Raw genomic sequence first — 27,120 nt, 5'->3', positions numbered from 1 at the left:
TTCGAGGGGATTGCAGTTTTTTGAACGCGGAAGTGAGCTTCACTTCTCAGACCGACAACTGCCCCCTTGGTCAGGGGCTAATGGGCTCTATGCACAGCTCCACCACTTCCTGAATTTAAGGCAGGTCCTTCATTTCCTGTCTTACATTATTGGACAAACTGATTCAGTGTTTCCCCCAGAAAATTTGTTAGTTAAGGTGGTGTCTGTCCTGTGCGAGCGGATCGATCGATCATCGGGGGGGGGGGGCGCCGCCGTATTAAGTTTCACTACGCGCTGCGCTGCTGTTATGCATGCGCGCTTCTGTGTGTGTGAGAGGAGATGAATGAAGGCGATCGTCCGACGGCGGGGGGGGGCGGCGGCGAATATCGCTACATTTTTTTGAAGACGTTAGTTTAGGCGGCAGCTCTTTGTTGTTAAGGCGGCCACCTTAACAGGAAAGCGCTGCGGGAAACCCTGTGATTAATCCAGGTGTGTCTGAGTAGTCGCAATGGTCAGATACACCTGGATTAATCAGTTTGGCCAATAGACAGGAAATGAAGGACCTGCCTTAAATTCAGGAAGTGGTGGAGCTGTGCATAGAGCCCATTTCATTTAGCCCAACACCGCTGTTTTCAGACCAATGACAGGAACCGGAGGAAAAGTTGTGTTGTGGTGGGAGGGAGAAGACAGAAAACAGCGGCGCTAGGCGCTAGCATCACAGGTAGCATTAGCATACTTTACTGCTCTAAACTGTCTTTGCTAACATGAATGAAAGTTTCTAAACTCACCAGGAGCAACAGAAAGGCCGTCGATGTGAGCTATAAGCATATCGTCTTTTTTTTTTTTTTAATTGATTGAGCATTATCGTCGTGTGTGTTTGACTTTGTGTGTGTGTGTTTGTGTCTCACGTGTCCTCACAGACACACACTCAGTCATTTACTTAGTGACACAGATGATGGTACACACACACACACACACACACACACACACACTGACTTACATCCCAGTAACCTCACTGTGTCTGATTGGTAAATGAGAGACTGCTGCTGCGTGTGTGTGTGTGTGTGTGTGTGTGTGTGTGTGTGTGTGTGTGTGTGTGTGTGTGAGCAGCACAGGGAATTTACTAGATGCTATGAAAACAAGAAGCTATCTCAACCATCATTTTACCTCCTTAAAGGGATAGTTCAACATTTTGGCAAATTGGCCCATTGCCATAATCCCTATAGTCTTAGCAGTAGGTTCGTTACCTTTAATTGTCGGTGCAAGCTGTTTTTAGAATGGCGGAGCAGAGCCGTGAGCTGCTCAGAGCTACAGTACGCTACAGAGGATCATGGGATTTCTTGGTTTCCCTCATAAAACTCATCAAATACACAATCCAACAACTTCAAAACGCTCTGGTGGACAAGTTGTGACCTGCACATTCACCACACTATGAGATAATAATGGAATGTTATGAGTTTTCGAGGTAAATTCATGCAAAACCGCTGATGCGTGTTCCTTTCGGGGGCATTTTTTCAGCAAGCAGTCTCTGTATTTGCCTTGGAAACTCTGTCTCATGAGGGACTCTGAGTTTGATGGGGAAATCAAGAAATCCCATGAGCCTCCGTAGCGTAGCTCTGAGCAGCTCACAGCTCTGCCCCGCCGTTCTAAAAATAGTTTGCACCGACAATTAAAGGTAACGAACCTACTGCTAAAACTATAGGGATTATGGCAATGGGCCAATTTGCCAAAATGTTGAACTATCCCTTTAAGTCAGTTTACAGAGGGACATGAGATTAGAAAAAATGCATAAATGCAAAATAATAATAAAATGCCCTTTCCTTCATCGTCACACATTTCCTTTCACAGTAAGAGCCTGTTCACATTAAATACAAAATGTCTCCATCCACCTGTCCTGATGTGTTTTCATGGTGTTGCTGCTCCACATGTTGCTGTTATTGTTTACTGTGCCTGCTTTCTTCTCACGGATGTTGAGATCAGACAAGAACTCCTGTATGTTACCAGCCTCAGCAGAAACACCAGCTTCATTAACTGCCGTGGTTAATTTGTCTCACGTTGGGCAACAGTCTGTCATGCATGTGTGCAGCTGGCAACATACTTTAGGTTTGTTATGTGTGAGTTAAAGATGGCAGCAGTGACAGCCTTGCTCTGGACACTTTTATTTTTTTTCATTTATTTGGTTTATTTAGAATTGGACTCTGCATATTCATGAACATAGAAAAGAACTTGTTGTAAATACACCAGATTTAGCTCTGCAGGCTGCAGATAATTTCCATCTGTAGTCCCATGGTCCACAAATACAATTACAGTAAAACAAAACAAAACAAAAACAAATATCAAGTATAATACATATTACATCACACAATGGTTGCATCTTTTCAACTTCTAAAATACTTTTACACCAAAGTTAGTAGGGTAGGCTTTAAAAGTGAAGAAAGCTGCTGATAAAATGAGTCCCTTTCCATTGCTTTGTGAGCTTGCTCTCCTGTTTGGACTGATGTCAAATGACCACTGAGCTCAAACACACACACACATAACCACACACAGACACTGTAGATGCTGCTGGTCGGCGATTGTGTGTTAAAAAAACAGCTGCAGCTCCTGTTTCCTCCCAGACCACAGTGTTTAGCCGCCGAGTTCCTGGTTCAACAGGTGACAGGTGTGTCTCCAGTGTCTGAGTGTGAAACATGTTACAAGAACATTGCTGCTCCCTTGTTAACAGAGTGGACGTGCAGCAGGCAAACCCAGTCTAAATCACAATGTTCATCCTGTTTCTACTTAGCATCCTTCTGCTGCTTTGATGCTTCTTTCAGATTCATTTATTTAAAAGGGACAATGCATATTAGTGAACATCAGTGTGCCTGTGCCAGAATAAGCATGACTATTAATTTGCATCCGTAGTACATTTATAATACAGAGAGTAACAATATAAAGTATGAAGTACAGGGTATAAAGTGCATGATGTAACACAGTGCTACTTTTAACCCAAAAGTCTGTGTTCTGTTTTTAAAGTGTGTCACAATCAATCTCACTTGTTGCTTAGGTCATTTGGAGTTTTCATTCGTTGGCACAGTTATTTATTCATTAAGTGTTATTTGCAGGCTTTTGAATTTGGAAGTTCAGTCTCTGTCTGCAGACAGGTATGTGGTACTCTACTGTCTTGGACTGTAGCTGGTGTCAGTGGTTGTTGTTTCGCTCGGGTAGAGAACTAGTTCATGTGGAACTTCACAAAACTCACTGAGGAAACAAAAAACGTGGTCTCTATCTGCAGATAGTGGGCTTGCGGCTGGGCTAATGGTCTGTTTAACACAACATGTGCAGAGACCATAGGCAGGACAGGTCACCTATACAGCCCTATGATTTCCGTGATCACGGAATCGCGGGCGGAATCGTGGAATTGCTCAATTACTGTAAAATGGACTCTTTTTTTAATGTGGAATTTTTTTTTTTTTTTTTTTTTAATATTTTTTGGCTTTTCATGGCTTTATTTGATAGGACAGTTGAGAGTGTGACAGGAAATGGGAGGCAGAGATGGGGGGAATGACATGCAGGATAGGGTCGTCCGACGCGGGACTCGAACCGGGGCCGCCTGCAGCGAGGACTATAGCCTCAACACATGGGGCGGGTGCTCTACCAACTGAGCTAAACTCCGCCCCTTTTAATGTGGAATTTGACATAATTTGACTGAAATGCTGTGTTTGTGTGGAAGAGGAACCTATGTCTGGGGGGAATTGCCCAGAGGGAAGTAAATCTGGGTGGCTTTGAAAGCTCATAGGCATTAATATTTTGTTGATATTATATCACAGTGTTATATTGCATCATGCAGTATTTGTTCTTAAGTTATGGAGGAAAAGTGTTGTTTGTTTGTTACCTCAGTAAATCAAAAAGTAATTTCTATTTAATCGGTGTATATTTTAGTAACTGATATCAAAAACACACTCTTTTTGGTAGTAAAATAAGAGGAAAAGGTCCCCCAAAGTCCCCCAAAATTAAAACAGAAAAAAATGAATTTTCAAATATTAAAACGCAAAAGTCCTAGTCACCAGTCTATCACAGGGCTGACATTTACAGATGAACAACCCAAGGGATTGAACCCAGAAACCTTTTTGCTGTGCTAACCACTGTCCCACCGTGCCACCCCGAAACTGAACATGAAGTTAAATATCTAAATATAGAGTAAGGGAATCTGTACGATTCATCTGAAGAGCAGATCAAATGACCAAAGTCTGATCGTCCACAGTGCGAGATCATCAGATGGCCCACTCCCAGTGACTATGATGTCCTCACCTGTCCTGGAAATAATACAGATGTTGGGGATATGCAGATGTACCCGCAACATCTGCATATCTTTGCTACCTGTGATACTGGTCGGTATTGGCTTTCTTACCAATGACCTCATGAGAATCTGCACTAATCACAGTATCCCTGTCCACTACTGCTATTTTAGTTGGCCAGCATTTTGACAACAGCTTCTTTATTGTTTGTGTGAGTGTTGTGTCCATGGTCACAACTGATGATTCTTTTCATGAAATAAAGAACCACAATCTCTTATTATCAAAGGTATCAAAATACTGAGACGCTTTTCCTATCAGATCCTCTACATCAGTGGTCCTCAACCTTTTTGGGGCTCTGGACCCCCTACATATTTTTTTTAGCAACCCTGAGGACCTCCCTTGCAAAAAAAAGTCCCAAATGGTTCTGAAGGCAAATATGCGATTTCAAAAGTCGCTGCACACTGAACATTACACGTTAGTGAGTAGGGCTGTCCCAAACGATTATTTTTCTCCCGATTAATCTATGGACTATTTTTTCGATTAGTCGATTAGTCTAACGATTCATTTTTTGACTAATCTAACGATTATTTTTTGGTTGACGATTAGTCATTTACAAAAACCACTTCTTCAGATACTCTTTCTAGTGTGCATTCCTCTTCATAATATTTTTTTTTGGAGGGGAAAAACTGTGCCACATCAGGTTGCTTTAACCTGGAAAATAGACAGATAAAACACACTGTCTGCACACTGAAATATTAGCACAATGATTTTGAATAGGCACATTTATTTAGTAGCCTATAGTCATGGAGCAGACCAGTGTTTCTTCTAGGATGTTTTTTAAGCCGGGGGTGCAGGACATCACCCTCACTTACGATCTGCATGCTGTGCTGCGTCCGGGTGCACAGAGAGTAGCAGCGGAGTAGATTAAAAAAAAAAAGACAACACAGGGACGTGTTTACATCTATGGATACATAAAGCAGCGGAACCAGTGTTTCCCACAGGTTTGCAAGGAGACTGTGGCGGGTGGTCTGATTGTCCAACGAGGGAGGGGGGCGCGGGGGGTCCGCGATCGGACCGTATGAGTTTCGCTTTTACCGTGCACTGCTGTGATGCATGCGCCCTTCGCTCTCTGTGTGAGAGAGAGAGAGAGAGCGCGTCAATAACGGCGAAAGAGCGCTATGCGGAGATGAATGAACGGAACGATATTGCAGCTTCCCGTGGTGCTGCTGTGCTGCTGTGGTACAGCATGTGTTTTTCTGCTGCACGTCTATGGTTCACAACCCGACGGTGTGTTGGACCTGTCGACGTATTTACGTCATCGACGTAATCAATTAGGTCGATTAATCGGGACAGCCCTATTAGTGAGTTTTACATCGTCTTCCTGTGTGATATTTCACAACAAAAGCCCAATTATGAAATCAATGGAGACTGTCCACTGAAACACTGAACACAGGAAGTGTTCTGTTGAGTATCGAGTGTGTAGTAACAGCATAATGCAGTAAATTTAAAAAGACAAACGAGAATGAATCGAAACCTTCAAAATGTGACTTCTTATTAGAATACGACCAATTTCCCATTATAAAATATGGGTCTGGGAAAAATGCCAATTAGCTTAGGTATGATATTTTAATGTTTTAAAGGAGTCATCACCCGGAACTCGCATTTTTCCCAGTTAAAACATGTATACTGGTGTTGGACCTCAGTGGAAACTTGCCTGAAAACCTGGGGTTTGAAAGTGGCTGAGTTTTTTCGTTTGGGCTCTTTGTTTAAGCCAGAGTAGCTCATGAGGCTGCACACCACAAAATTACGAGGTTTTGATTCTGCTCCTACGGTGACGTCACTGTGGAGCCTGCTTTCATAAACACACCTCTCTTCCACCACCCCGACTTCCGCCGCGCCGCCATTACTTATTGTTTTATTTCCCACTGTAGCGCTGTTATTTCGTCACTTTATTAAGTTTTAATAATTTTTCATGCGAGAAAGTAAGGGTTTAGATCCCCAATGTGCGGTTAGTTTATCCAAATGACGGCTGTTTAGAAGCTTGCTCCGCGTTGGGAGAAGTGAAGCTCCAGCGAGCTGCAGCCAGCACCAGAGGAGCGGAGGAGTGACTCCTCAACCCGCCTGCAGCGCTCGTTTAGCCGGCCGAACGACATCGTCATGCCCGCGGAGGAAACGATCGTTAATTTATTACGTTTTAATATTTATTCATGCGAGAAAGTAAGGGTTTAGATCCCCAATGTGCGGTTAGTTTATCCAAATGACGGCTTAGAAGTTTGCTTCGCGTTGGGAGAAGTGAAGCTCCAGCGAGCTCCAGTGAGGCAGAGGAGCGGAGAGTGACTCGTCAGCAACCCGCCTGCAGCGCTCGTTAACCGGTCAAATTACGTTGTCATGCCCGCGGAGGAAACAATCGTTAATTAACTTACCCGCAGGTTTGTAGAGGTTTACCGCCGACTGGTTAAATTCTTTTTAGGAGATAAATGTTGGTCTCATTGATGAAATCTAACAACTGTGGCAGTCGTATTAGTTTGTTTGAATGAAAAGTGAAGCTTCACACAGAGCAGCAGCAGCTTTGCCCTGGGGCTCTGTAGCCTACGTACAGAAATAACCACATTTGCCTCAATAAATACATGCTTTACAATGAACCGATTAAATTTTGTTTTACTTTATGAAGTTATGTAACATGGTTACGGTACATGACAGAGAGCAGCATAGTATGCGGTTTCCAATACAGCCTGCACACTGGGCCAGCCACCATTCCGGCTCTGTCCTTCCTGCGTCCAATCAATGCGCGCCTCATTACATATTAATACAATGAACATCCGGACCAGTCAAAACCTCGCGCTTACTCTCACGAGAGAAAGTTTCCGTATGAAAAAGTGTCAGAACAAGCTCTATGTTTGAATAAAAAAAAAAAATGTTTCCAATAAGTTTTAAGAACTGATTCAACGCAATTTAAGGGGGATTGGATACATAAAAAACCAGGTGATGACTCCTTTAAGTACCCCTTGCAATAGCACCAAGTACCACTAGGGGTTCAAGTACTGCTGGTTGCGAAACACAGCTCTAAAGCTGAATGCATTCTTCTATTTCCTTTACTCACCACTGTCTAATCTAATGTCTGTATTTTACAGTCCATTCACCGTCTGTCTTTTGTCTCCCTCCTTCTGCTCCGGCAGGGACATACCAGGGTCAGTGGACCGGTGGGATGCGTCATGGCTACGGTGTACGTCAGAGCGTCCCTTACGGCATGGCCTCTGTCATCCGCTCGCCTCTACGAACCTCGCTGGCCTCCCTCCGCAGTGAGCAGAGCAACGGCACAGTGCTGCGTGACAGCCTGTCCGACAGCCCCGCCGGCACGCGTGGAGGCTTCGTGCTCAACTTCCACTCTGATGGAGAGGGTTCGGAGAAGAAGAAGGGTCTGTTTCGCCGTGGCTCACTCTTCGGTAGCCTGCAGCGACTGCGCAAATCAGACTCGCGCTCCTCGATTTCCAGCAAACGCAGCTCAGCACACAGCGACACAACCATGAGTCGCATCAGCTCGAGCGACGCCAACTCAACCATCAGCTTCGGAGACGGAGACCCGGGCGACGACTACCTGACTCAGGAAGACAACGTGGACGCCACCACCACTGAGTCCTACATGGGCGAGTGGAAGAACGACAAGCGCAGCGGCTTCGGCGTCTCCGAGCGCTCCAACGGGATGAAGTACGAGGGCGAGTGGTTGAACAACAAGCGTCATGGCTACGGCTGCACCATCTTTCCTGATGGCACCAAGGAAGAAGGGAAGTACAAGAACAACACGTTGGCCCGGGGCATCAGAAAGCACCTGATCCCGCTGAAGAACACCAAGACCAAGCAGAAGGTGGACCGAGCCATCGAAGGAGCAGTAAGAGCAGCAGCTATCGCCAAAACCAAAGTGGAAATCGCCATCTCCAGGTAAAATCACCTGTATAAGATGGTCCTTCACAATTGAATCACTTTTTTCACTTCTCTTTTTCAGTTGTGTTTACTAAATTTGACATTGTAGGTCTTGCTGAGTGCTGACAGAAAATGAGGGTCAAATATATTTGTAGAATTTCCTGCAAAAAGGGGCTGCCGCTTCACCCGGCTGGTTCTTTGCAAAGGTGCTGGAGGCAACAAAAGTGTCCAAACTGAAGAAAGAGATCTCCGCACACTTAGATCTATGCAATCTCACTTTATTAAAAGCTAAGCTTTCGGTCTCAGACGACCTTCATCAGAGCATAGTGTAGAATTTCCTGAAACTAACAAATGTTGTGTTTTCATTTGTCGAGTCTGTCCGTTACCATTATTTCTCAGTAGAATGTTACCAAGAATAGAAGAAAACCAAGACTTAAGTACCAAAGAAGCTGCTCCTCTAATGACCAACAATAGTGTTTGTTCAGTTTTTATAAAATTTCAAACTAAAACTCAAGTCAGATCTCGCACATTGTACCTTAGAGTCTTTAAAGGTGCAAATTGGGCGGCTTCCTTTCGGGCTCAACTGCCCCTGACAGCAGTTGTCAGGACTGACCCATGTTCAAGTGCTGTTTACATGGAACCTTTCTTCACTTCGGCCTTTAGTGTTCTCCTTTGAATATTTGCTACTACCACCAAGATAGCTACACTTACCAGTAGAGTTGTCAACAGGCTGGGCCGGGCCAACCGGCCTGAACTGATGCGCTGGTTCGGGCTGGAAATATATACAAATGATTCTGGTTGGGTTGGGCCTCGGGCTTGTCACATGAGCCAGGAGTCAGGTGGTGCATCACCGGCATCAACCACACCACCCGCTGCAAAGAAAGCACACCACTTTGGAGAGACAGAATCAGATGATGATGGGGTGACCGTGTATCCTAAAATTGCTAAGTATACACAGCAGGTGCTCTGCATGCCAACAGCAGCAATGAGAGAGTATTCAGTAAGCCTACTGTAAATTAAAAAGAGATAAGGTATGGGCTTCATCACCCATGGGTCAGGCTGAGTGGGTTGTAAATACCCGGCCATCGCCGGAAATGGGAACCTCAAAGTCATTGCCGCAACAAGTAGGAGGCCCGCCACAGTGGCAGGTAGGGCGCAGGCCCAGGTGGTATTGGCTTGACGGTGGAGCCACCGCCCTCGGAGCTCATGTTGCTGACGACGGCTGGGTATGGGCCTGACGCTCCCGTCACTCCCGTTTCTGGCGATGTTGCCAGGCCTGTGCCCTAGGCTTCCTTGATCACTGCAGTGTTCCTCTTACTTGTCACGAGGCTCCCGTTGCCGGTGATAGCAGGGTATGGGCCTGATGCTCCAGCGCTTCCCTTCGACTGTATTTCCTTTTCTTCACTGGTGAGTGTGTATCCGCCATTTCTCCCAGCTTGACGGTGTCCAGTTTCTATCTCGGTGGTAGTTTTTATACAAGCCCACAGCGCCACACCTCTAACTTCACCTACGCTCTGTCATTGGCGGAGGAAACTATACCAACTCCCTGCCTAGAAACATCCCAATTACACCAAAAACATCACAATACAGGCGGGTTGGACTGCAGACACAGTCACCACCACATGAGTAGATGCCCATAGGTGAGGACTAAGCCGGATTTCTATTGTATAAGTCTATGTTTTTTTAGGAAAATCCTACAGACTCTACTTAAATACCAAGGAAGCAGCTCCTATAATGACCACAATAGTGTTTGTTTATTTTTTATAAAATTTCAAACTAAAAATCTAGCTAGATCTCACACATTGCACCTTTGAAGTAAACGCCATCCTTTATTATTTGTTGCATTTATTCTTACTGCTCAGATCAATAAATAAATCGAAATATCCAAGGCCATTTGTTTCAGTGAAGAATGACTGACAGTAATAGACAAAGAAGCAGAACTAAGCAAACCAAGCTTTGCCTTTTGGTCATAACTGTCTTTGTGTTAAGTAATAAATGCAGCGATGCCTGGAGACAGAGAGAACTTGGCTGTCCTCCATGTTGTTTTGGCAGTTCAGTGTAATTCCATCAAGCACTGAGCTCTGCTGCACCGCTCAGATGGTGGTGACTACGTCAACTGTAGCTGTTGGTTAATATATCTGACCGAACAGTCCAGTTTCACACCATGCGTGAGCTCTGGAGACAAAGGAGTGCATATGACATGAGCACATGCTCAGACAGTCCAGAGCTGGTGGCAGAATGTCGAAAATGGGAGATGCAGGCTTTGAAGGTTGTAGCGGATGAATGCTGGTCAGAACTCTGGAACGTGTGGAGGGGTTTCAGCTTGCATCACTGTTCCCGTCATCTGAGGGAAGGGAGGGAAGGAGAGAGAGAGAGAGTGGGAACAAAGTGAGAAAACAGCGGGAGGCCAAGAGAGTAGGTGAGTGGGCTGGAGAGAGAGAGAGAGAGAAGCAAGTAGGCACATTCTTGGCCAGGTTGTGTGTGTGTGTGTGTGTGTGTGTGTGTGTGTGTATGTGTGTGTGTGTGTGTGTGTGTGTGTGTGTGAGTGTAAGTTGTATCTTAGTGGGGACCAGTTTGAGCATATTCCTTACAGAGTGAGGACATTTTGTCCCAGGATGAAGGTAAGGGTTGCGGTGAAGCATGCAGTTGTGATGGTCAGGTTCGGGGTGAGGGGTTAGGGAATACATTATGCCGACATGTGTCCTCACAAAGATAGAAGTACAAGTAAGTGTGTAAGTGTGTGCGTCAGAAGTAGTGCTTGTCTAAATAAGGCCAGGGAGAAGGACGCTTATCAACAGCTGACAGGAATACTGTCTCACACTGCCCCCGTAGCTCCAGCTACGTATACACACACTCAGTCAATCAGTCAGTCAGTCAGTATGCAGGAACAGAGAACTCTGTTAATAACACAGCTGACCTTTGAAGGGTTACTTCCTTAGTGTTCCTGTTGATGTTAATTGGTTTAATAAATAGTACTGACATGGTCAACACGAATACTTCACGTTAAAAGAGTTGAATCAGTTGTAGATGTCCTGTTTGGACAGTTTATGACTCTTTTCATCTCTAAACTACAGATTGAAACTTTTATTTTGTAAGATAAAGCAAATCAGTTAATGATTTGATTGATAACTTACAACAGAATTGATCAGTGTTGCTTTAAGGTCCTGCCGAAAGAGTTAATTGGATTTTTGTTCACCCTGAAACTATTACACAGCAAAAGACTGGGCGGGGGCATTAATCACCGTGACACCATGAGTTGATGTACTGTAGCCTACCGACTGAAGGTGAAAGTAAAGGAGAAACAAGCAGCACAAATAAACTGTCATTGTCTGGATCTTCTCAGTTAGAAAACAAGCAGCAACTCTCTAGGGCTAAAAAATGAAGCCAATATACCAAAAGCTAGTTAGCTGTAGCTCCAACTGTGTGTCTGGCTTCAGCTGTGACTCAACCGCCATAGACTCTCATGGTAAAATGTCCAACTTTACAGCAGAAATTAACATGATCACACTCTTTCTACAGCAAAGTTCTCCTTCATTACAACTGTACAGGAAGTTCCAATTCACAGTGTATCTCAGAAAACATTGGTCCTGCTTTGCTAGCAAACGGCTAGCAGCTAACATTGCTGACCATGCTAGACTATAGTAATGTAGAGTAATGTAGAGCCCTGAATTGGGAGACACTAAAATTTTAGTGTCCCAATTCAGGGCTCTACATTAAAGGAGAATTCCGGTCATTTTTGACCCCTAAATCGTTGTCCTGATGGTCACCCAGTGTTGGGGGGAGCAAAAAACGCGACTAAAATTGATGCAGGCAAACCAGAGTTACACCATGGCTAGACGGTGCTAGGGATAGCAACAACGCTAACCTATGGGGGCAATTCTTTCAACCACAACAAACACTCAAAAAACAATCAAATATCTATGGTACATGACTGGAATCCTTACGAGACACCACTGAACTCATATAGTGTACAGTATATAGTATTGTGTTTTTGCATGTAATCACTCACCTCAGACAGCCTAACTCTGAAACATCCTGAGAAGACATTACTATCCGATCGCAGAATGTCTTCTCCTATCTGAGGTGAGTGATAACATGCTAATGCTAATTTCAGTGACTTACCAACATCTGTCTGGCCAGAGATTCACACACTTCACTTGCAATGATGACCAGCAGGACACACAGAGTGTTGCCACTGCACTGCTATGAGGAGACTAAATGACACCATGGGTTAAACAAAACACATTTGCTCCAAAAATGTATGTTTTTGTTTGTTTATTTAGTTTTAGTGTAATGTGAAATATGATATTAGTTATTAGCCTACAATATGACAAATCTGCTCTCTAAGTTAAAGAGATATAGATGAATACTTTTCGTTAAATACTTTGAAGTATTTTTATCCCAAACTGTAAAAACTAAGCTGCCGTCGATGCAGAGAACAGAACAGGTGGCGGTGGTGTCAGGTTATGATGGGATGTTACGACTGATCGTCAGTCATCTAACAGAGAAAAGTCCATAGTGCAACACAGTAGTGAAGACCAGTCATCTCATTCGGTTCAAATTTGTGCACAGTGGTTGTGATGTCATTTACTTGACGGATACTGAAGTCAGTGTGTGTTACGTGTGTGTGTGTGTGCAGGACCTCCCATGCCAGGGCTAAAGCAGAGACTGCAGACCAGGCTGCACAGTCGGCCAGTCAGGACTCGGACATTGCCAGAGCTGTAGCCAGAGAGCTCTCCCCGAGCTTCCATCAGCCAGGTACTGTAACAACAACAACAACAACAACAACAACAACAACAACAACACAACAGACTGTTAAAGGAGAATTCCGGTCATTTTGACCCCTAAATTGTTGTCCTGATGGTCATCCAGTGTTGGGGGGAGACAACGCAACCTATGGGGGCAATTCTTTCAACCACAACAAACACTCAAAAAACAATGAAGTATCTATGGTACATGACTGGAATCCTTATGACACACCACTGAACTCAACAAACTGTGTTTGGCCAGAGACAAACACACAAGTTTATACTGTTTATACTACAGTATAAACTTTGTGTTTTTGCATGTAGTCACTCACCTCAGACAGCCGAACTCTGAAACATCCTAGAAAGACATTACTATCCAATCACAGAGCGCCTGCTCTCCCCGCCGCAGAAACAAACACTTTTTCCTTGTTGTGATGATTTCTTTACAAAAATAAACGGTCGGAGATATTTTGGACATTACCACTACACTGCTCCACCGTTAATTTATACAATTTATACAAGTTTATACTGTTTATAGTATAAACAGTATAAACTTGTGTTTTTGTCTCTGGCCAAACACTATATGAGTTCAGTGGTGTGTCATAAGGATTCCAGTCATGTACCATAGGTATTTGATTGTTTTTTGAGTGTTTGTTGTGGTTGAAAGAATTGCCCCCATAGGTTAGCGTTGTGGCTGTCCCTCGCGCCGTCTAGCCATGGTGTAACTCCGGTTTGCCTGCATCAATTTTAGTCGCTCGTGTCGACTAAGGGCTGGGAGAAGTTTCAGAGTTATCTGTGGCTTCTCTGAGTTACAGGGGGTCTCGGCGTAGCAGTGCATGTCCATATAACGGTTGCAAATGGATACCAACTGTCTTCGTAACAAAAAGACACACCAAAAAACATCCAAATACCTCCATGCTGCTCGTATGTAATGTCCGTCTTGTACTGAAGCCCCAAAACGCGAAATTGCCCCCCCCCCCCCCAAAAAGAAAGTCTAGCTTGTTTGTAGCGGAAGCTCCTCGAAGCTCCTCTTCCCGGTTCGTCAAATTTGGACGAACTGGGAAGAGGACAGACCCTGGTTCGTCCGAATTTGATGAACCGGGAAGAGGAGCTGCTATGCCGAGACCCCCTGTAACTCAGAGAAGCCACGGATAACTCTGAAACTTCTCCCAGCCCTTAGTCGACATGAGGGTGAGTAGATAATGAGTGAAATTTCAATTTTGGGTGAACTATCCCTTTAACTAGACATGAGCAAAGGGAGTCAATCATGTCCTAAACATCACAGCAAGTAGTGATGAAATGATGAATCACCAAGTCTGCCTCAGTCTCTGTGGCTCCACGTCTGCTGAACTCTTCCTCACTGGATTCTATAAATGTTTGGGGAGACTTTCCCCTGTGTCGGTTTTTCCTGTCTGAGGCGTGTGTGTGTGTGTGTGTGTGTGTGTGTGTGTGTGTGTGTGTGTGATTCATCATTGTTATTGTTGTTGTCCACTGATTGTATTTTTATAACTGCTGTCACCTGACTGTGAACCAGCCAGGTTAGATTCAGGGTTACATTCATATGACAGACAAGCAGTGCTGCCAATTATGACGACATGCAATATCATCATCACACACGCACGCATAGTGTTTGAGTTACATATTCATGGTGACCCTATGGCGTTAGGGTTATATATTATCATATTATTTCATGTATCCTTTTTTCAAGAGAGACCTGTGTGCAGAAATAGACACATGCACATTAGCAAAGCAGTGAAGTGAGGGTCAGACTGAAAAAAAAAGTCAGGAAGGTCATCTCGGTTCTGCTTTTCAATGTTTTTATTACAGAAAGTGTGAAAGCCCATTCGTAAAACAGTCACATGTTGTGTCACTGAAACTTCTATGGATTAAATCATAATGACTCCCAGAAGCACTGATCTAAAGCTTCTGATTCATTCAGTCTGATTCGTCCTTTAATCCCAACTGTTCCCAACCTCAACTGTTGTTTCACAATAAAAGCCCTGGTTATAGCAGCAATTTACCCTTTTTTGATTTGAAATGTTTACAGGAAGTCAGTATAAACTGGTAATGGAGTAAGTTTAATAGGACAAACGGGGGCAGAATTAGAAATAAAGCCTTGTTAAGACAACAGGTGACCTGGCTCACCATTTTAGGAAATGCAGTATTAAGTGAAACATCTGGCTGTAATTTATTTTTTCCTGCTGCTCTGTTTGATTATAAAATAAAATATAAAAAAATTAAATATATGGAATATATGATTTTATGATATTATAATATTAAGTATTATTAGATATAGACCCAGGACTACTGTGGAGGTATTATCATAAAATCAGTCGACACGGTCAAAAAAAGTGTGTGTGCACACATGAGAGAGGGAGAGGGAGGAGGGAGAGTTTGTGAATGACAAAAGTATTACGAGGCTAAAAGCTTGTGTCTCATTGGTGGAGAAAGAGAGAGAGAGAGAGCGAGTGTGAACTGAGGCACAACTTTAGCGTGAGGAGAGCATCACACCTGCAGACATTCTATCTGCACTGAATTTTATAAGCAGACAATTTCAATGTGCATTTATACCAACTACTTTATTCAACACTGCAGTTGTGAGTGTGTCCCCTGCTGTATCCAGCTGTCAGCTATCAGCAGCATGTGATACGTTTACCAAGTTCATAACAAACAGAAATCAAGCTGTCACTTCTGACTATAGGGGTGTAAGAAAAAAGCGATACTCTGAAATATTGCGATATTCCGTTTTGCAATACAGTATAGATATTCAAAAGTATAGGTTCTGGGCGATATGGGAAAAAAATCACAACATTTTTTTTCATATCTTGCGTTAACAATATATATCATGATAATAATCAAATCACTATATTTGTTTCACTTAAATGTTCCCTGTTAATCACGTGTGAGATTTGAGGGCATCTGAAGCTTATTTTTGATTTAAATATTTATTTCCTGTCAAAAGTTGAACCATTAGCACAGCATTACTTCGGTCTGGGTACTGTGTGTCAGTAAGTGCACAACAGTCACTGTTGGTTGAGCTCCATGGCGGCGTGACCGCGGCTGCAGTGGAACTCTGGACCGGTCCGTTTGGGGCCTGGTGTCTCCATAGTGAAAGTTAAGCGTTACTTTCAGTCCTGTATCAGAGTTTCATCAGTCAGGAGTCATGTATGACTTCCCAGTCAGCTGTCTGAATTCTCCTTCACTTTTTCTTTCTTTCAACGGAATTCTCTTTTTATTTATTTCATTTTTTTTACCCACTGCTGACGTGCAGCAGTCCAGACAATTTGCATGTTTTGACTTGTTGCGACCGACTGCTACTCCAACGCATCTTCCTGTTCTGTGTGTGTGCGTCAGTCTAATTTTAGGTGGCTCTATTCCAGCCAAATGATTGACAGCTTAACATCTGGTAAAGATTTGTAGTCGATGGAAGGGATATGGTCATTTTTTATATCTCATGTCAAGTGCAACAAGCCCGGATATACCGTAGTATAATCCATGTATCACCCAGCCCTATTCAAAAGCCTTGACTGATTTCTTTTTAATCAACATTTTACATGCAAACATTCACGGAGGTGGTTGATTTCTGTGTTGGCAGACTTCATTCAGACACTGACTCCTCCGCTCCAACAGAACAATGAGATCTCGCAGAGTCCAGGTCTGTGGCTCATCAGCACAGTCAGAAAAGAAATAGAAGAAATAATAACAGAAATAATAATAGTGATAATTCTAAAAACAAGAAAGAAAAAAGAACAAAGGATGAAAGAAGGATGTGGGAGCCGAGTATGGGTTAATTAAATGAAATTTTGAATGAAAAAATGAATGAAATTATAAGAGAGGGGGAAAAAATAAAACAAAGTAAATAAAAATAAATAAATGAGGTCACTGTGACATCATGCAGAGTAAAACTGAGTGACAGCTCAGACGAAAATATTTGAGGAGTCACCGATGAAACCAGGTGTTGGTTTGTTTCCAGTCTGAGGTGGATTCATGCCCCATCATAACATCTGTCACATCTGTCACATGTGTTTAAGAGGAACCTGACTATCTGACTAATGCTGACTAACAAGTCTTTGCAGTCTGCAGCACTATAACAGGACGCTCACATGACTCCAGCAGGTGATTGAGTCATGTGGTGAAAACAGCAGGATTTCACTACATCTACTGGTTCACAAATGCTTGACTAGAATATAATGTAACAACAACAACATAAGACAGAGAGATGTTGGGTTGACTGTGTATCTGATCAGGTCAAGATTCTTTATTTGTCTCCCGAAACGGATTATTCGATTATCAAAATAGTTTACGATTAATTTAATAATCGATTATTGTGCGATTAATCCATTAATTGTTGCAGCTTGAGGCAGTGAAACTGTCAAATCAGTGCAAACACAATAAAATGATTGTGAACAGGGTGACCCATGATCTTGCTTGCTATCTTGACCAGATTGAGAATTTGCAATTTAGATTTGATTTTTATTTATTTCATTTTATTTATTTAGTTTATTAAGGGACAGTGTGCAATGGCATTAATCATTTGCAGGAAATGAGGAGATGGTTACACCAGATTTAGCACACAGCTGCAGCCCTAGCATGTAATACACAGACGACACAGAGCACAAACTAAAATATAAAGGAAAACCTGATACATAAAATGACAAAAATAGACAATTGACAGCACAGAGACACAGAAACACAGTTTCCACGTTTAAAAAGACCAAGTCAAGTGCATTTGACAAAGGTGTACAATATAGTGAAAAGAAAAGCTAAGTCACCTACACGATACAATCAAACATTTTAAAATGCCCAAATTCCTATTACAAAAGATCTTAGAATAATTCTCACCACAGATTCACTGAGGCACAAACCAAGTAGATTAGGAATGATGACAGATGGCTGTAAACTAAAGAGTATAATGTAGATTACAGTGTAGGTTATGGGTTAGACAAGGGCTGGATGGAGGGATGGTGGACAGGTGGATGGATAAAGAGGTGGAACTCTGCCCCCTGTGTGGGACAGGAGGCTGCTGGGTGTGAAACAAGCAGAATGATCTCACACATTATACAGTATCTAGTAAAATAAAGTTCATTATTAAATGCATGATGTTTCCAAATCCAATGAATAAACAGGCTAAATCAGGGGTCACCACCGGGTGATAATTTGTCCAAACATACAGAAAACATGATTTGTTTAAAATGTTACAAAGCAAGGGGTTAGGAGGAACATGACATGATTAAAAGATGTAACAGTTAATGATTTCCTATATAAAAAAAAGTTTCATAGGACAGAGTTCATGATTTGTACAAAAATGCTATTTGGAGATTAATACACATGTGACATGATTCATTTAAAAATGTGAAAGAGTTGTTGTTGTTGTTGTTTTTGTAAATATTACAGAACTGATCATTTGTCCAAATGTGGGACAGAGTTCATGATTTGCTCAAAATGTTACAAAGCAAGGGGTTAGGAGGAACATGACATGATTTGAAAATGTAACAGTTAACGATTTCCTTTAAAAAAAAAAGTTACAGAACTGATAATTTGTCGAAAATATGTCAGGTTTGATTTTGGTTTTGAAAAATATGTGTGTTCAAATAAATCTGTGTTTCCTATAGTGATTTTGTCAATAATTATTGTGAGGAATGATTAACATTTATGTGATCAGGCAGTATATACATCTTTATGTTATTCAAGGAGTTTGTTCCAATCAGGTAGCCCTTTGTATCACTATTACACTTTTGGTAGCTCTTGGTTCCAAAAAGGTTGGTGACCCCTGTGCTAAATAATCATAGTCTCAATATGGAGACATACCCAACGCACCCAGTCCTGTCTGTCTCTCTTCACTCATTACTCTGCTCCTCCCTCCAGGCCCCGACTACATCCGACAGAAGTACAACGAGCCGGTGGAGGTGAAGGAGGCTCCTGTGGAGGAGAAGAATGACAAGTCTCCATCAGGGAGCCCTCACTTCTACAGGAAAGGAACCACACCCAACCAGTCTCCGTCTCAGAGCCCGGCCCCCAGCCCCACTCCCTCACCCGTCGGCGTTAAGAAATCCTTCTTCGGAAGCAAAGCTCCGACCGCCGCCGCTGCTCCAGCAAAGCCTGCTGGGAAAGAGAACAGAACCCCAACAGCCGAGTCTTTGACCACAGGTTAGCTCTTCAGGTTCCACTTACCACGTCCTTCTCTTCAGTTATCCTTCAGTCGACAGTGGTCAGTTTAGAACAACAGGCGTCAGTTAGTGTGAAACTGATTTCCATGTGTGTGGAGTTCGTAGTTGTTTTATTACTATTAAACCTAAATATATTTGCGTTGCAAAAGTATTCACAGGGTTAGACATTAACTCATTGAATGCCAGCCCTTTTATAAAATGGTCAGTGCCATGTGCCAGCGTTTTGGGGCATTTTGAGTAATATTTCAAGACCCACGGAATATTTTGTACTATGACTCTGAAAACACCAAACAGCTCAAAGAAAAGAGGGGACTCTCTATTTAACTAGGGAAAAAAAACATTTGTTTGTACCTTGTTCCATTCTTGATTTATCTTAAGTTGAATAGAGCCTGGTTGCACCAAAAAGACCACTTTTTTTCTAGAAAGCTGAGAAAAATGCATTTTTGTGAAAGAGAGTCTCTCAAGAAAAACAGTGATTTATCCGTTTTAATTTGGCTTCAAAAACATGTAAGACATCTGAAAATTTAATTTCCCATGTTTTTTCATTGTACAATAAAAAAAACAACCCCAAAAACAACGAAAATACAACAAGTAGGAGCAGTTGCTGCACCCTCACCCTCTCCTACCCACCCTCTCAGATTTTCTTATTTTTTATTTTCTGGCTTTTGCATTTATTTTGAAAGGACAGCTGGAGAGAGACAGGGGAGGGGGGAGAGAGAGTGAGAGGGGGGATTGACGCGGAGCAAAGGGACTGTCAGGTGGAATCGAACTGGGTCTCTGCAGCGGGTGTAATCTACCAGGTGAGATAGGCTATCTATGTCGCTCGCAGCTCGTCGTATTTAATCTGCGATTTCACCGAGCGTTTCAGTGACGGTGAGCGGCCTGACGCTGCTTCATTAACGCCGCCGCTGTTTCAGACTCGGGGCAGACGCACGCAGTAACAGTCACCTGTTACCGTTACCATACCGACGAGCTAATGTGTCCTTTTTAGGTTACAACCCTGTTGTCAATAAACACACGTGGAGATGATGCTTCAACCGAACTACACTGTTAGATGATTGGCTGTTTGCCTGTCACTCATAGCGTCCCAGGATGTTTCAATGTCCCACATCCTTGAGTTTTACATGGGCATACTAGAATACCATGGAAAAGTCTGGGCTATTTCCAGTAGTTCAAGTCAAATGGCCCCAACCAAGTACTGAGAGCAGATGGACATGACCATTTTCATCTTAAAAATGCTTTTTTAAATTGGTCTTTTCTAATATATATAGTATATATATTTTTTGATACTGAATTAATACTGAAGCTAAATTGTCCACTGTCCACTGCAGCATGTGAATGCAATGAAAAGAATAAAATCTGATTGGAGGAGCCAGCTATCTCTTAAAATGTTGTCCAGGTTAATGTTGTTGGCCCTTCAAGATTCCAACTGTGACCGGGCATTAAACAGGTGGCTCACCTGCTCAGATAGGGAACGGTGGGTGTAACTGCTACTGGTCAAATAATGTGAAATAGCATTTAATGTCTGCAATGGTTGCCTTTTGAATGTAATTATAGATAATAATAAATACTGCTTTCTGAAGAAAGAAGTGTTGTGTAGTGTTGTATACGGTCAACAGGAAATGGATTTTAGTCATGAGCGAAAGTATGCACCACACAGCCAGAAAAAAACCTCTTAGGCAGGGCAAGTAAGAATTTAGATGGGGCAAGTAGATTTGAGAAGTACAAGTAGGAAAAAACCTTAACGTCGGATCCTGATTCATACCCCTTGAACTTTTCCGCATTATCGTGAAGTGGAAGGAAAATGATACATGGTGTTGAAGAGAGAGCGTCTGTGAACAGCAGTTTTCAAGCCTTGCCGATAGGATTTAGGTTTGGACTTTGATTGGGCCGCTCTAACACTTGGATATGCTTTGATGTAAACCAGTCCATTGTAGCTCTGGCTGTGTTTAGGATGGTTGTCCTGCTGGAAGGTGAACTTCCATCCCAGTCTCAAGTCTTTTTCTGCCTCTAGCAGCTTTTCCTCCAGGATTGTCCTGTGTTTAGCTCCATCCATCTTCCATCAACTCTGAGCAGCTTCCCTGTCCCTGCTGAAGAAAAGCCTCCCCACAGCCTGATGCTGCCACCACCATGTTTCACACTGGGGATGCTGTGTTCAGGTTCATGTGCAGCGTTTAGGCCAAAAAGTTCAATTTTGGTCTGTGATTTGTAAAAAGTCTTGGACACTATGTATCATTTTCCTTCCACTTCACAATTATGTGCCACTTTATGTTGGTCTCTCACATCAAATCTCAATGAAATACATGTAAGTTTGTGGTTGTAACATGACAAAATGTGGAAAAGTTCAAGGGGTATGAAAACTTTAATTTTGAATTTTGCATGGTGTTGTGTAGGTATATAGCTAAAAATACAGTATATTTATATTTAGCTCCTCTTTTAGATGTTTTCTCTTACAGAAAGTGTTAAAGTCAAACAGTCACACATTCTGTCACTGTGTAACCTCTGGATTGAACCATAATGACTCTGAGAAGCACTGATCTGATGCATCTGATTCATTCAGTCTGATCCACTTTTATCTGTCGTTGTTTAATCCCAACCATCTGTTGCTGCGCACGGTGTGTTTCACAATAAAAGCCCTGATCAGAAAGGTTTCTGTCCACTGTGATCTGGTTTACAGCAATTTGACTTTTAATTTGAAACATTTACAGGAACTGTCGGGTTGGTATCAATTAGTAATAGAGTAACTGGAGAGGGAGAATGGGAGCGGGATTAGAAATAAAGCCGTGTTAAGACTCCAGTTGACCCCGGTCACTGTTTGAGGAAATGGAAAATGAAGTGAAACATCTGGCTGTAATTAATTATTTTCTGTGTTTCTCTTTGATTATAAAGTAAAATACATAGATTTTAAATGGAGCACGTGTCCCTCTTCCTCATCCCTCTTCTTCTGCCCTGCAGGCATCACAAAGGCAGCATCAAAACTTTCTCTCAAACAGGAAGTGAGGCAGCAGGAGGCTCCTCCAGCTGCCAAACCGGCTGCCGCCACCACCACCACACTCAGCAGTTACCCCAGCAACGGGCAGATTCACTCGCAGTACCACGGTTACTACGTCAAGGCCGACGTCAAGAGCCCGCCGCCCGACGAGCCCATCGGCGTGGAGGACGACCTCCACCCGTCCAGCCTGGCGCGCCTGCCGCCGCCCGCGAAGCCGATCCCCTCGCCGGTCCCCAGATCCCTGCCGGCCCCCAGCCCCTCACCCGTCCCCCCGAAAGAGAGCGCCAAAGCACCAGAGGCCCCCAAGCCTAAAAGACAGGAGTCAAGCAAACCAAAGAGCCTCGCAGAAACCAAGAAAGCAAGTCTGGAAATAGCCCCCGAAGTATTAGAGGAGGAGTCGGTGAGTGAGAGCAGCTCCTGTGTTTCATTTTCACTTTACCCCTGGACATTTGTGTCCACCTCTCACACTTTCCCAACTCCCCACGGTCAAATGAAAGGTCACTGGGGCCTGATTTTTGGCAAGGAGGTTTATCTTTGGGTAAACTCTGGATGTCCCGAATTTCAGAATGAAAGTCCAATTTTTGGACCTGTAATGCATTTTAACCACACCCATGACCCCTCTGTGGATAATAAAGTTTTTGAAATTGAAAATCCTTCACCAGACAAAAATCTCCAAAATTTTAACTAACAGATATCACCATGAAACTTCCCAAGTTTATTACTCACACTAAGACAAATATTTTTTGTATTACAAGTTTTGTCAAATTTGATGTTTAAATATGTAAATGAGGCAATATCTGATGAAATATGCTAATGCTAATTTCCAGGACTGAAATCTGAACAATGGATAAAGCCCCTTTCAAAATTCTTGTTTTATTTTGTTGACATATTATAGTCAGAAGTTTTCACTGAGGGGATTTTGGATATCTCTTTTTTATCACTACAATACTGTCACCAGCCAAAAACCCAATAGAGCCCCATAGAAATTTTGGGTTTTTGCATCAAAAACAACTGGCCAGGAAGGCGTTAAAAAATTTGAAACCCATGTCAAAAGTGATTTTAATGTTTAGTCAAGACCCAGTCCTATATGTATCACAAATATTTTGGGAGTAACTGATGTCTAAATTTTGTCCAGGGGTCATGGAAGTGGTTCAAATTGAAGGATCATCCGAGGGTTAAGAACACAATCACACCTGGAGCATTAAAGGATCATATCACCCTGTCTGTCAGAGGAGACTGTCTGGTGTTCAATGCAGGGGTTTTCATTTAGAGGTTCCATACAGTAGAAAAGACATGGATCTATATCATGACACAAGCACAACACATTAGTGGTGTAACGGTATGTATTTGTCACAGCGGCGACAGCAACGGTGACAGCTCGTGACAATAGACTGTGTAAAGCAGCTAGCGACTGGTCGACTGGACAAAGTCCGTCGGCGATATTTCACGGATGCGCCGTGCGTCGCTAGAAACGCATCAAACACGTTAGCGCATGTTCACCCCGATATGTCAATCACTGGTGCAAGGAAAAAGACAAGTTGTGTGCAACAACTTATCCCGCTGCTTTTAAGCCTCTTGACATGAACACAGACAGGACCAGAAACATCACCAAAGCAACTGGCATCTAGTCTAAATTAACTGTGTAAACCAACATTGATGTTAGTTTCTTGTTTTTGTTTTTTTATAATAGTTGTCAGTTGCCAAATGCAAGTTTTTTTCCTCTAGAATTAATGAATGGCATTATAACACTCCTAATGCACTTGTTTTATTTTTTATTCTTTTTTTTTTTTTTTTTACTTTTATAACACAAGACAGATTTTAGTTTTACCGTAAAATTCGGTGTATAAGTCGCACTTTTTTTCCTTTTTTTTTCATTTAAAAAGTTGGGTGCGGCTTATACACCGGTGCGACCTATAGACCAAGGTAAATGTCAACCCCGTTTAAAACTGGTATTAACATGCGTTCTCGGTGATCAGACTGCAGTCAGATTGAGCTGGACCACTTGAAAGTAAAGCAACCAGGGTGCATTGAGGACGGATTGTGATCCGATGGGCCAAACCACCTCCCGGAGCGGTTGGGGTCGGGGACGCATTGTGACCACGTGTGTGTGAACACAGGTGTAAGCGGTAATGCGTCCTGTATCCACATACGAACACGCGGGCAGAACGGCGTTTCCGAAAACGGTAATTAACGAGACTCATTTGGGCCCGCCATAGTCTCCGACATAAAATAAATAACAAGAAAGAGCTACACCGCAGCACAGAAACATGTGGAACCTGTATAATGTTTTTATTACCAAATAGCAATAGAAAACCTTGTTTTCCCAGTTTGAGGTCCTCAAAAATAGACTGCGGCTTATACCAGTGCAACTGGTATAAACATACATTATCAGAACTGACTTGTTGGTTTTAACATCCAGTCTTTAGTTCAGATACTGTCTCTATCTGGACAATATCACATTATGTTTTTATTATCACAATTCTTTTTCAAGTTGGTTTTTAAGATCAAGTTTTTGAGCATCAAACTCATTTCCATATTCAAAAAATGAATAAATAAGTGAGAAACAGAAGAGATGAAACAGAAAGTACAGTCAGATACTTAAAGGTCCAGTGTGTAAAATGGGGGGAAACCGTGACATCTAGTGTTCAGATTCTAGATTGCAGTGCTCAAGTGACGGTGGCCTTCGAGGACAAAAAAAACACGTTTATCGAGACTGGAAGTATTTCCGGAGCATGAAGTGATGAGGTGAAGATCTAAACCATTTTACCATATGTCTGCTGTTTCCTCCTCCGTCTTCTTGGTTGGTTTATTTATGAACGCAAAACCCTTGAAACGTGCTCTCTGACTGGATTTCCCCTTCGGTGGCGGTACAAGATGGTGACACTCTCTAAAGCAAGACCCTTGCTAATGTATATACTGTATATAAAAGAAGACTTATAAGGCTACAAAAACCAAACAGATTTTATTTCATAGCAATTATACATTATATATAATATATATACTATATTCATGGGTAGTATATTCAGATTTTGCCAATAAACCTTGTTAATTATTACACACTGGACCTTTAATAAAATTTTATCTCAAACAGACATTGGTTTCAAAAGGTAAATGACACTCCAGTAAAGTGTATTCTTACTGCAGATTTAATTTAATTTAACATTGGTATGAATTGAAACAGTCTGATAGATTATTAAATATAGATCCTCAGCAAAACCGGATTCACTGTTATGTGTGGTGAGGTAGCACATATACAGTGTGCATACACACACATGTATATGAGGAAAATCCAGTTTTAAACGATGCAAATAGCTTCCATAAAAAATGTTACATTAAAAGGTTAACTAACTCCTGTATTCTCTGCAGTGTATTCATATTCAACATTGATCTTAACATATATGTATACTGGGTTTTGGTTCCTGATATCTGACTGTGAGGTAATCAAGTATAGTTGTGTTAGTTCAGTGTCATCAGTGTCGACTCTGAGCAGGTGAAGCTCTGGGTTTACGTCAGACACTTGGATGGAGTGGTGAACTGAGAAAGTCTTTCCATGACGACACCAGATGCCTCTTCCTCTGATCTGCATTCAGGACCTGAGAAATGTGTTGGGTCTGAACCACTGTGTTTATGATTCTACTCAGATAGTGTCAGCTCTGTTTAAGCCTCGATCAGTTTCCTTTTCTGTGCTGAACACTGTCCTGAAGGTAGAAAGTGCACTAACATTATTACTCAGTTTCAACCTCAACCACTGTTAACATTTTTGAATGTACTTTTTTTTAATAGTGACAATGTTTCCATACTACATACTGTTTCATAAAGATTTTAATATAAGGTAAAGTAAGCTGAGCTAAGATAAGATATTCCTTATTTGTCCCCCACTGGCCTTTTTAATTTATTTATAATAAAATGTTTAGTATAAGTAATTATTTAACATTTTGCTCAGTGTTCCAACTGTAACTTGTTGTTCCACTTATGTAACAGTATTTCTATTATGAGCCAGCTCCTTATTTGCCCATAATTAATCTTAGCTCCATGCACCAGTGGCCTGGTGAAGTGTCAGCACTGCTCTCATTATTTTCACTCCACTCTCTGTGGTTTTCACCTCCTCCAGTTCCCAGCATTCATAGCTTCCTAAAGACACATACAGTACCGTAAAACGTCCAGTAATTTAAAAAATCAATGTTCAGACTCGTATAAAGCTCAGATGTTCGTGAACTTGTGGTAGGAAGAAATTGGACTCTTTGAGTTGAGTCTTGGAACTTATCACAGCACTCAGCTGTATTGGAAACATATTTCTCCTACACCACAGACTATTTTTAGAAGCCTTCTTAGTAGTAATGGGAATCATGTCCTCAGCCAGGTAAACAGTCACTGCATCAGTGACATCTTCCCAGCACTTGCTTGCAGTACACATGGAGCGACCTTTTCAAATGCCACCAACAAACTGGGTTGTTTTGTGTGCGACCTCAGCTGCTGCTGGATAAGTTTATTAGAGCTGATCATTTGCAAACAGCTGCAGTGTTTGTGTGTGTGTATATTTATGCCAGTGTAACAGAACAGCATCTAACATGAGGCTCTCTGGTGTCTCCACAGGGTCCTAACTCTATACTGGTGGCTCTCGTCATGCTGTTGAATGTAGGTCTAGCCATTATTTTTGTCCATTTCCTCACCTGACCAAACTTGGACTCAGGTAAGACTCACCTGTGTGTCACGCCACTCACACTAACACTGTTACTTTTACACACTAGGTTGGTAGTGGACACAGGTCCAACATGTGTTAGCGTCATTAACACCGTCCTAAAGGGTTAATGCACAACAGCTGAACCGACTGCTTAGATCTGGGTTTAGAGGGTGTCAGACTCTGATGGGTCTCCGGTATGGTTGCAAAGGGGTGGGAAACTTTTGGGAAATTTTTCATGGGAAGTTAAGCTGGGGAATTTTGGAAATATTCCAAATTGGAAACGTTCCATGGGAAATTATGGGAATAACTGGAAATTGTGGGTAATTCAAACAAGCTTTATCGTATCCAAAGATAAATATAT

At 42.4% G+C, this 27,120-nt stretch overlaps 1 protein-coding gene across 1 annotated transcript in view; it reads left to right on the top strand.

Moving 5' to 3' along the window:
• The window catches only part of LOC146970889 (junctophilin-1-like), a 47,764-nt gene that overhangs the window by 9,947 nt on the left and 10,697 nt on the right, over positions 1-27,120 (top strand). The window contains exons 2-6 of the mRNA XM_085804853.1: positions 7,430-8,189; positions 12,811-12,929; positions 18,785-19,066; positions 22,042-22,478; positions 26,672-26,768. Of these exons, the coding sequence (XP_085660979.1) occupies positions 7,430-8,189; positions 12,811-12,929; positions 18,785-19,066; positions 22,042-22,478; positions 26,672-26,752 (1,679 nt within the window). The 3' untranslated portion in view covers positions 26,753-26,768. The remainder of the gene's footprint in view (positions 1-7,429; positions 8,190-12,810; positions 12,930-18,784; positions 19,067-22,041; positions 22,479-26,671; positions 26,769-27,120) is intronic.

Source organism: Trachurus japonicus, chromosome 17 (assembly GCF_045865225.1).
Source record: "Trachurus japonicus isolate A0001 chromosome 17, Traja_1.0".
NCBI classification, from domain to species: domain Eukaryota; kingdom Metazoa; phylum Chordata; class Actinopteri; order Carangiformes; family Carangidae; genus Trachurus; species Trachurus japonicus.
Note: the sequence above shows the minus strand (reverse complement) of the source record. Positions and strands in the feature narration are given on the sequence as shown.